At 32.7% G+C, this 11,180-nt stretch overlaps 1 protein-coding gene across 1 annotated transcript; it reads left to right on the top strand.

Moving 5' to 3' along the window:
• Positions 1 to 5,000: 5,000 nt before the first annotated feature.
• Positions 5,001 to 11,113, top strand: LOC139516277 (uncharacterized). The gene is made up of 4 exons (XM_071306282.1): positions 5,001 to 5,174; positions 6,908 to 6,996; positions 7,963 to 8,138; positions 8,601 to 11,113. Exons 1-4 carry the CDS (start codon positions 5,152 to 5,154, stop codon positions 8,778 to 8,780), a joined length of 468 nt encoding a protein of 155 aa, XP_071162383.1. The 5' UTR covers positions 5,001 to 5,151; the 3' UTR covers positions 8,781 to 11,113.
• The last annotated feature ends 67 nt before the right edge of the window (positions 11,114 to 11,180 follow it).

The raw sequence follows: 11,180 nt of genomic DNA, 5'->3' as shown, positions 1-11,180 counted from the left end.
CGTAAAGAAACATCAACCAGTAGTGGTAACGACCAGGTCTAGCTCGGGTTCCTTGCACGGCTTTGGTTATAGTTTTTCTTCCTTTAGGTTTTATCAGCTCTATTATTTGTCGAATTAGTTTTGGATGTTCTGATAGTTTGTCCTCATACAACACTGAAGAGAATTAAATAGGCGACATTTGCATCTAATTCAGTAAAATGGTACCGTTAATGGTTTTTTGGGGTGGTTTTTTTTTTAACAATTATATAAATGATTATTTAACAAATCTAAGAGTATTAGAACCAAATGAGCTAAACGGCACAACAATTTACTTTGACTTTGGGAGTTGCAATCTTAATCTTAATAAACGTAAATTAATTAAAAAGTAGTTTTAGTCTGAAATTTCCTTCTAATTGACATTTGGTCGGATGGAACTGACAAGCTACTCAAGCATAGTTAACTGTTAATAATTCTCTAAAAAAAACATTTAGCTTAAGAAAGTCTTAGGTCGTCTTCGAATCAGTGTTTGATAAAACAAATATATAAACAAGGAACATAAATATGCACATTATCTACAGACGTGAACAAAACTTGCTCTTGATCTGCAACTTCTCATGATAAAACTTTATATGAATTTTCTAAGTCCATGATAAAACTATACATCAATTTTGTTATCATTATCTTTAAGCATGACGAGAAAAGTATGGACAACTGATTATTATGGTGAATTTTCTAAGTCCATGATAAAACTATTTATCAATTTTATAACCATTATCTTCAAGCATGACGAGAAAAGTGTGGACAACTGATTATTCGAGTGTCAAGAATCTTACTATACAAATCCTTAATTTTACAAAATCGATATACGAAAAAGAGGTGCAAGCTCGTGAACTCTACAAGGAAAAAGACAGAATGAGTCGGCAATGGTAATTAGCTCATGTTGTAAATGCATCACCTCGATGGAATCCAAATTCAGTTAAAATGTCAAACCAGGAAATAGATAGTATTAGATAGTACACAGATTAGAAAAGCATCCGTTGTTTATTCAAAGCTTGGTTGTTTGAAGAAGAAAAAAACAATAATACAATTTATAGTATGTTGTGGTAACATGTCTTTTGATTAAGTTAAGACATTTCAATTGATATCTTATACTGTTTCTTTCTATGTTGTCAGGTTGCACTATTGTTTCAGTAAGGGTGAAGGTTAACTTTAAACATATTTTATTTCAAAAAATCATGTACATGGCATACACATATAAATACAGTGATAACATATTACAAAAGGATTCGGAAACAAGGTTTTCCTTATATTAATCCGTCTCCCTGTAGAAAAAAGATAAAGGGAAATAACTGCAAATAAAAAAGTAGATTTTTTTTTCATCAGATCTTTCCTATATATATATGTACCGGCGGCGGAGTGTGTTTACAGGACTTTGTCAAGACTGTCTCACCCAATTTCGATCTTTGTCATGCACGAACGACGCTATTAGCCAAAACGCTTCGAATCTACCAAAAATTGTTGCACTTGTTTAAACACGAGTACATTTTCCTCTTGATTGAGGTTATTGCAGCCAAATAGGAGTGTTTCTATATTGTATGGGAAGGGAATTTTTTCTATCGTACGTTTTCGGACAAGGGAGTAATTATTACACTCGAGGAGAAAATGCTTACTGCTCTCGATTCTACCACAGGTACAGTTTTTACTTTCTACAAGATTTCTCTTAAATAATTGTTCGTTCAGATTGCTACAATCCATCCGAAGTCTGGCATGAAGTATTTGTCCTTTCCTGTCTCCATAAAAATAATAATTTGGCATTTTTCTTACATTTTGATTAAGGTAACCTTTAAGAGTTAACTTAGATGGACTTAGTCTGATATCGTCCGGAATAGCATTCCAGGATCGAATAACTGAGGGGAGAAAAGATTTCTGGTAAAATGCAGTTCTACACTTTATATGTTGCGTGTCATTCGTTCGTCGTGTGTCATAATTATGAATATTGAACAATTGTTGAGGGATAATGTCGCTTAAATAATCAGGGGTCTTATTGTGAAACATTTCATGAAATTTTATAATTTTGTGTTTTTTACGTCTTTCTGATAGTAACTCCCATCCTGTTTCGTCGTATAATTTATTTATGGACGATAACTTAGTACCACCAGTAACTATCCTAGCCGCTTCAAGTTGCATATTTTCTAGTTTGTCACTTAAATAGTCTGGAATGTTGTCCCAAATGATATCTGTATATTCAAATAAAGGTCGGATAAAACTTAAATATATAGTTTGTAAATACTTTCTTTTCAATTTGAATTTCAAGGCACGAAATGTTATCTTTTCAATTATTTAATTGACATGAGAATGCCATGAACCATCCTCATGAAAAATTAAACCAAGGTGTTTATGGCTTTCTACTTCTGAAATCATATCATCATTCATATAAAGAGGTGGATGATGGGGTTTAACTGATTTCTTGGAAACTGTCATAGCTTCAGTCTTTTTTGCATTAAAATTTACCAGCCATTGGACTGACCAATTGTTGATAGTCTCTATATCAGAATTAAGTTTGCTCGCTGCTGCATATTCATCTTCAACTACTATGAAAAGGGAAGTATCATCAGCATATAGTTTTATGTTACAGTCTATGTCGTTTACAATGTCATTTATATATACTAAAAAAAGTAAGGGGCCTAATATTGATCCTTGAGGGACGCCAGCATTTACACCAAAAGTATCAGAGGATTGACCTGAAATAACAACTTTTTGTTTCCGATTTGATAAATAGCTCATAAACCACTTTAATAGGTTTCCTCTTATTCCAATATTTTTAAGTTTATAAATAAGACCTTCATGCCAGACTCGATCGAAAGCACGACTTATATCAAAAAAGACAACACGAATCTCTTTTCCTGCGTCAAGAGCTTTGCCAAATAAATCTGTTATGTGTAAGAGTTGGTTAATTGTAGAATCTCCAGGCATGAAACCTGACTGGGCACTTGTTATTATTTTATGTTTTGTTAAAAAGTTAAAGAAGTGCTTAAAAACACAACGTTCCATACTCTTACCAATGATCGACAAAAGTGATATCGGTCTATAGTTTGATACCAGTTCTCTATCACCACTTTTGAAAACTGGTATAACGCTTGCTAATTTCCAGGTTTCTGGATACACAGCTTCACGTATAGATTTATTGAAAAGCTGAGCCAGAGGCCTACTTAACTCTCGAGCAGCATACTTCAGAAGCCTACCGCTAATTTCATCAGGGCCCGTCGCTTTAGTGACATCTAACAAAGACAAGTGATCAAACACTTCCTCTTCGGTTATTATAATATTGTTTAAAATTGGTATGTCATCGGACATGGGGGTATTAGGAAAAGACGCTTTAGAATCATCCACGGTAGCTTGCTTACAAAAAAAAGAGATTAAATGCGTTTGATTTTTCATTATCGTCTTCTATATATTCATTATTTACTAACAAAGGGGGGTAATTTGACGCTTTCGAAGGCTGTCCAGATAAATTTCTTAAAAGCTTCCACCAATTCTTAACATTGGTTTCTGGATTCTCTAATATATTTATTTGTTTGTTGAAAAAGTCAAGTTTAGCTGTTTTTATGAAATTTATGCATTGATTCCTAACATACCGAAATTGTCGCCAAGAATCAGCAGTATTTTTCTTTTTTGCCATTTTATGAAGTCTTTTTCGGCGCCGAATTAGTTTTTTTATATGACCAGTTAGCCATGGCGGGTCTTGAGATCTAAACTTGACAAATTTACAAGGTATATGTTTTGCTGCTATTTTTAATATAGTTTCTGTAATTTTTGTCGCGGCAACATTTACGTCATTATTATTAATAGTATCATCCCAATTAACTTCACTTAGATCAAATTTATATTTAGTTAGGTCTGCGTGGTCATAGTCCCAAATCTTCCTATTAAAAACTTTATTTGGTGTTTTTTTAATGTTTATTATGCCACTCACAGGACAGTGATATCTTACATTAGCTTCCAAAATATTATCACCGACTTCAGTATATAAAAGTATGTCAGGATCATTTACTAAAATTAAATCCAGTAAAGATGAACTGGTCTCGCAGAAGAATGTCGGCTGATCAATTGCTTGGTTCAGGCCGTTTTGCAAAATAATATTTGTAAGTTTTGTGTTTCGATAATTCAACAAATTTTCGTTGAAATCGCCCGTTACTACTATTTTATCAATACCCGAATTGAAAGCATTTTCTATGGACAAGTTCATATTATCCCAGTATTGCGCATTAGAATCAGGGGGTCTGTAAAATACTCCAAACAGACATTTACATTTTTGTGTGTTAATTTCTATCCAGAGACACTCAAGATTTTGTATTTCAAGATCATGACGTCGTTTACTTGGTATATTATCTTTTACATAAACTAAGACCCCACCACCGATTTTGTCTCCATCCCGATCCTTTCGATATGGATTTTTAAAATTATCTAATTTTAATTGGCTATCAGCTATGCCGGACTTGAGCCATGTTTCGGTAAGTAAGATTATATGTCCCTGTCCCCCAGCTCAGCTTCGACTATAGATTTTTTAGGGAGCAGACTTTGTATATTTAGGCATGAAAAAGTCAAAAGATCTTTATAACGATAAAAATCTAACATATCAGTTGAACTATCGTTATGGTTATGCAGGTAGTTATTCGGTGAGTCGGACGTTGGCCCCGGATTTAGTTCGATATCACCTGCCGTATAAATAATAAGAAAAATATATAAAAATAACTGACAAATCGATAAACAAATGTCATTTGTATTTTCATATCTACCCATCAAAGGAGTTGCTTTTTTGGTGTCTAAAACCCATCTTGTACTTTTTAAATACGAATTCAAACTTGATAGCAAATAGGTAGAACAACTTTGATTTTTAAAATTTGTTTTTAATTCGAAGTATAAATATATTGTGAGAGCCTTTGTGCCAATTTGGGCAAACAAATTAACTAATATAACGGTATGTAAATCGATCGAGTGAGACAGTCGAGTAGACCTGACATAGTGGCCGTGTTCAGGTGAAACTCTAGAGTTAACTCTAGGTACTCGATCAACACCTGGACAAGTAAGATCCGTACTCTCGTGACGTAATGTGACCTGTGACCCGTTAACTCGTGGAACCCAGATTCTTGTCAGGGTTGGAAGAGTTTCAAAATGGCGACCGGTGGAAGTAATATGTAAGTTGCAGATTGTAAAAAAGAACTTTACTCTTGTTTAAAGATTTTCATCACATCGTTGACATAAATAACAACAATTTCATGAAAACGCTTGATGAATTGAATTATTTGAAATCAGCAGGCGGTCATTTTTCATACAAATTATGAAATAAATAGTCAAAATGTTTATACCTTTTTTTATAAATACATGAATACATGTACCTATCCTGTATTCAGGCCAGTAGCCAGAAATCTCCAAAGGGGGGTTGGTTTGACTCACAAACTCGACTTTAACAGTCACAATTCGAACCGAACATTGACTTTAACAGTGCTTATTTGTTTTCAAGGGGGGGGGGGTGTTCGTCCAACCAACCCCTGGCTCCAGGTATGGTATTCATGTATTTGCCAACTCTGTCAAATGATTCCACTGACACTGTTGTCTTAAGTCAGTGTGAATTATACTCTTTAAAATACTATGAATTATTGCCACTTTATAGATACACGGTCACAATAACAATGGTGCACTAATCAGCTGCTAATACAATCTGCAGGGGCGGATCCGGCCATTTTAAAAAGGTGGGTGGTTCCAACTATAAGTTCTCATTCAAATGCATTGATCGGCAAAAAAAAAAGTGGGGTTCCAACCCCCGGAAGCCCCCCTTCCCTGTGGATCTGTTAGATAAAAAAATATATTGGTTGAACCAAAACTTTGTACACTGTACATACCCCACCAACACTTTATCTACACAGTTACAGTTCTCATTTCTTATTATCACATAGATTTCCATATCATAGGCATTTCTGTTCACTATTATAACATTGATGAACGCTTTTGATGTACGCTAAAGCATAGGCCTGAACATCAGACATGGAAGGCTATCTACTAATCTAGTTTGACTAACAAATGAATAGACCCAATCAATAAAATCGACAGCAAGGGGCAATCAAAATGAAAATGTCCTGTTTACCATTCAAACTCCATCATGCATGCAAAGTACCTGAAAAGTAGCTTGCCATTCAGCATCGAATTTGGATGTAATTTTTTCATTGACCATATTGAGATTCTCTTTACCAGAGGTACAATTTTAAACAAGTACTATAGATATAGGAAGATGTTGTGTAAGTGCCAATGAGATAACTCTCCATCCAAATGACAATTTAAAAAAGTAAACCGTTATAGGTCAATGTACGGCCTTCAACACGGAGCCTTGGCTCACACCGAACAACAAGCTATAAAGGGCCCCAAAATTACTAGTGTAAAACCATTCAAACTGGAAAACCAATTGTCTAATCTATATAAAAAAATCGGGAAACATATATAAAGTACATAAACAAACGACAACTGCTGTACACCAGATTCCTGACTTAGAACAGGTGAAAACATTTGCAGCTGGATTAAACGTTTTAATGGTACCAAACCTTCTCCCTTTTTCTGAAACAATAGCATGAGTTCACAACATAGAAAAACCACACGATAAAAATTCAATTGACAGGCTTAACTCCATCAAAAAAAGTTGATTAATACACTATGAACGAATAAATGTCCATACTTGCTCTCGACAGACTTGTTCAGCTTTCCCTTGTCAAAAAATTCAATCCTATCATGCTGCAGCCCTTTATTTTTTATGGTGTTTTGCTTCTTTTTTAGATGCTTATATATGACTTTATATATAATGTAAAATATGGTTAGCAGAGGAGAAATATTTATGATGCACTTTTGAATCTAGAATTAAAATGTAAATTTTCAATTTCAGTGTGAAAATAAAAATCGTAGGCCCTAATAAAACTTATGAAGGCAATATAACTACAGAGTTGGCTGCTATGATAAACGCTCCTGATTGTGGTAAGTTTAAGTTGATCAATATTATTTTAGTATACTAAATGTGTAAGGAAGGAAATAGTGACTGTGTACATGACCCTGACATAAAATGGAAACTACATGTACAAGAAGAATATTGGAGCAAAGGAACAGCACTTTCATTGCTATTCTTCATCTTGAAATGTGAAGTGAGATCTTCTACACATAGAAAATATTCTCGTCTTAATGCAAGTTCAAGATGCCTTCAACACTGGCAATGACTGTAGTACCGGTTTGAGAAGACAGCATCACACCTGCAAAGATACAAGGCAATATCTAACATTTTATAAAATAGTAGGGTTAAACTTCATTCAAAATTATGTGTAGAATAATAAAATGTTCAAATGTGCATTAGTGCTTAAACACAGACAAATCCGAACAAAGGAACCTGCAGGAAAACCACTAAGATCTTTTTCTGAGCCCACTTTACCAATTTGAAACAAACTAACAGAAGACCTTATGAAAAAGTCAATTTAAACTCTTCTGTAAAAAATCACTTTGTCTTCAGGTGAGCCATACAGGTTTCTAAAATGAGCCTGCCTCTGATTTATTCCCTGCAGCTGTATTTGAATTGGCCACTACTAGCCTGACGACCCAGGTCAGATACATCATGGTCAGGCTTTCAAAATTTTCCAAAAAATGAGAAATATCAAGCCAGTTTGATGTTAAGAAATTTTTTAAAATGTATTTTAGTTGAATTTTTTTTCCTGAAGACTGTTGCATGATGGACGTACAGTACCAGTATTTATGATATTTTTGACATATGCATGTAGATGATATATCTGCTAGAACAATCTGTCTGTTTTCACAAAAAGTGATTGGTGCTAATTACTATTGAAAATCATATACATGATATATAGGCATTTTTCTTTTATTTTATTATATACATTGTATAAATTCTTTTTAACTTGTGTTTTTAATATATTAAGAGTATAGAATTATTAATTACAGATCCAGAATTGAAAAAAGTAGTATATGGTGCCATTATAAGAAACACTGGAAATGAAGATCCCTTTGATACCGTGCAAGCACCTGTGAACCCAGAAAATGAGCCTGGAAGCACCAATGTTCAGCCTGAGAGCCCAGCAGAAACTGAAAACCCTCCAGTTCAGGAAATTACTGATTCGGTAAACAATTTAAATATCTGTGATAAGAAACAAAAGAAAAAAGAAAAAAAGAAGATAAAGAAAAAGACCAAGAAATTAATAAAAGGTCTTTCAAAAGAACAACTGATGGAAAGGAACCTGAACGCAAACATTGCTACACATGAGAAATTATATTTATATAGACAAAAAGTTATCCATGCTACAAAATGTACCCCTGATTATTCCGATGAGGAAACAGTATGTTTTTCGTCTCTTTCAAATTCTGATAATGTCAGTACCTTACAAAGTATTGAATCTGCCTACGGACTCCAATCTGTCCCAGTGAATCATGTACAGATAACAGATTCACTGGTCTTAAATTTTGAAGAATTTCATAAAATACTAATGGAAAAACTAAGTTGAAATAAAATATACATATTCAAAATTGTACATGTTGTTTCTGGTAGTGATCATATGCCATTAAATTATTTATATTTTACTTAGATCCACAATTGGACCGAAAAAGAAGAGAAGTTATTGATGACCATTCGTGGAGATATGGAAGATGCATTCAATGGCACAAAACAACATGATACACTGTGGGGAAAAATAGTAAAACAAATGAATCAGGAAGGAGTAACTGTTTCTAGTAAACAGGTTATCAATAAATGGAAAAATCTTTAAAAAAAATACAAAGAAGTAATGGATTCGAACAATCACACAGGCAATAACCGATGTACGTGGAAGCATTTTGATGCATTTAACAGGCTATATGGAAACAAGGCTTCAACAATGCCCTGTGTGATGGTAGATACTAGTAAAAAAAGTGGAAATGTTGTTGTGGAGAAATTTAGTACGGCCGATGAAGATGCCCCTGGTACATCATCATCTACCAAGCCTGGAAAAGAGAGTGTGAAGAGAATGAAGAAGGAAACAAAATGTAAATCTGATAGAATTTCAACAATAATAACTGAAATTCAAGACACAAATAACAATGTCGTGAACTTGATGAAAGAACAGCATGGTGATAGAATTAAAAGGATGGATAGACTTTTGGACATTTTGGAGAAATCCATAGATAAAGAATAATTGTTTTTTACCAATGTTGATATTTAATGTAAGGTCTTATTGATTCTTGTTTGTTATTGATAACCGTTACTTCATTTTGAGCTCACCTTGCTGAAAGAGAAGCAGTCTTGTGAGAATTGTCTTTGGTTAGGGATTATATACCCCTTTTCAGCCCAGGACTTCAAATGTTGAGAGATTCATACTCGACAGATTTTAATGAAATTAAGGTGGTACCTAACACCTTAACTAAAAGTAATTTGGCTCTTTTGATTTTCTTAAAATTTTGACAAAGGATTTACTTTGACCCTTTGACAAAAATATAAAAAAAACAAAAAAATTTAACCAACCGTTTAATCAGAAAAATTACACTGGTTACATAGCAGTTTGACAAACATTTATTTTGATCACCGAGAAGCTTAATATTCCCTTAAGAACACAAGGGCATTAAAACGTTCTGCTGATTTTACAGAGATATCTCCCTGTAGTGTAAATTACCACCTTAATGTTTCTCAATTGTTCATAATTATATTGAAAACAATGTGCATATTATAAGTTTATAAAATGTTAGGTAATTTCATAATTTTGGTGCTTTTTCATCAAAATTTTAAAATGAATCAGATTTAATTGTTTAAAATGTTGTTTGAATCTCACTTTTGAAGTTCTGGGCTCTAAAGGGTACATAATCCTTAATATTGTATGTTGTATAAGGGTTGATATTATAATAAAAGAAATAATTGTTTTTTTGTAATGGTAACACCCTGAAGAACAGATGTAGATGTAACATCAAATATATCTTTATAATTTTTTTTAACTCTGATCGTTTTCTATTTTGCCATTTGTCTTATTTCACATAACAGTTATTCAAAAACGTTAAATATTAGGTGTTTCCAAAATATTTCATGGGATTTATATCAACCTTTTTGATAATTTAAAAAAAATTCTAATAACAATAATCATAATTGGTATCAATTTACAATTTTTTGTCTTCTTGTAGAACAGAAAAGACATGTCTAAAATTAGATCAGAGAGATCAAAGATCAGGGTTTGCTTTATGATTAGAAAATATTTAAAAATATGAAATATAAAAAATCTGTCGGGTACAGATGATAAGCATATAACTGAATTTCAAAAAAGGATCATTGACCCATCTTATAGCTATTGTCCTTTTACATGTTTTAGAAAAGTAATCATAAATCGAATTTGAAAAATCAGGGTATTTTTACTTATTTCAGCTGAGTAAAATTTATAGTTCTCAAACTTGGGTGTGATTTTTTTTGTCAGGTCTGGGTCTTTTGCATTTTAGATGTAAAACTGTTATCAAGCTGTAAATCTGCTGAATATTTCATTATGCAATGTTTAGTGCTATTTTTATTCTTACTGTACATGTTCAAAGGAAGTTCAGAGATATTTGTAATCGGTGTGTCTGTCCCTCCATGTGTTACATTTGTAGATTACCTTGTCTCCATCACTCCTTGTTCATTTTTTGTTTCATCAAATTTATTTCTATAAAGTATTGTTCCTTAATACTATATGTAGATAAAAATTGTCGAATTACTCATGTTACTAGTTTTTTTCTTCTTCTGAAATCTCCATTCATTTTTTGTTTCAGTAATTTTATTTATTTATGGCATTGTTCTTTACTTTGTGCAAATGATGTGTAGATATGCAGTAAGGCTTTGGATTTCAGATTTCTTTGAAGAGTTCCAACATTTGGACCGTAAAAAAATGAATTGATAAGGGCTTTGTAGTGCTGGATGGACATTGTTTCTAATGTCGCCATCTACAATGTTGTTTTTTACTGTTTGTGTTTTTATACGCCAAAAACATACATTTTATATACAAAATGTTTTTTTTATTGTTACTTTACAAATTTATTTTTAAAATGTACAATGGTATGTACCAATTTACAATTTTTGTTTATGTTTCTGTTGAAATAAAAGTTTTAACAATTTTGTTTCAATATTTTTTAGCTCGTATCTAAGGCATTTCTTGTGGAGCTATAAAATTTATTTATTA

The sequence above is a fragment of the Mytilus edulis genome, chromosome 3 (assembly GCF_963676685.1).
Source record: "Mytilus edulis chromosome 3, xbMytEdul2.2, whole genome shotgun sequence".
NCBI classification, from domain to species: domain Eukaryota; kingdom Metazoa; phylum Mollusca; class Bivalvia; order Mytilida; family Mytilidae; genus Mytilus; species Mytilus edulis.
Note: the sequence above shows the minus strand (reverse complement) of the source record. Positions and strands in the feature narration are given on the sequence as shown.

Excerpts from the sequence above, each read along its gene's own strand:
- LOC139516277 (XM_071306282.1), top strand. The coding sequence starts at position 5,152 with ATGGCGACCGGTGGAAGTAATAT. Across the intron at positions 6,997-7,962 it reads GATAAACGCTCCTGATTGTG|ATCCAGAATTGAAAAAAGTA; the intron begins GTAAGTTTAAGT and ends TATTAATTACAG. Across the intron at positions 8,139-8,600 it reads TTCAGGAAATTACTGATTCG|ATCCACAATTGGACCGAAAA; the intron begins GTAAACAATTTA and ends TATTTTACTTAG.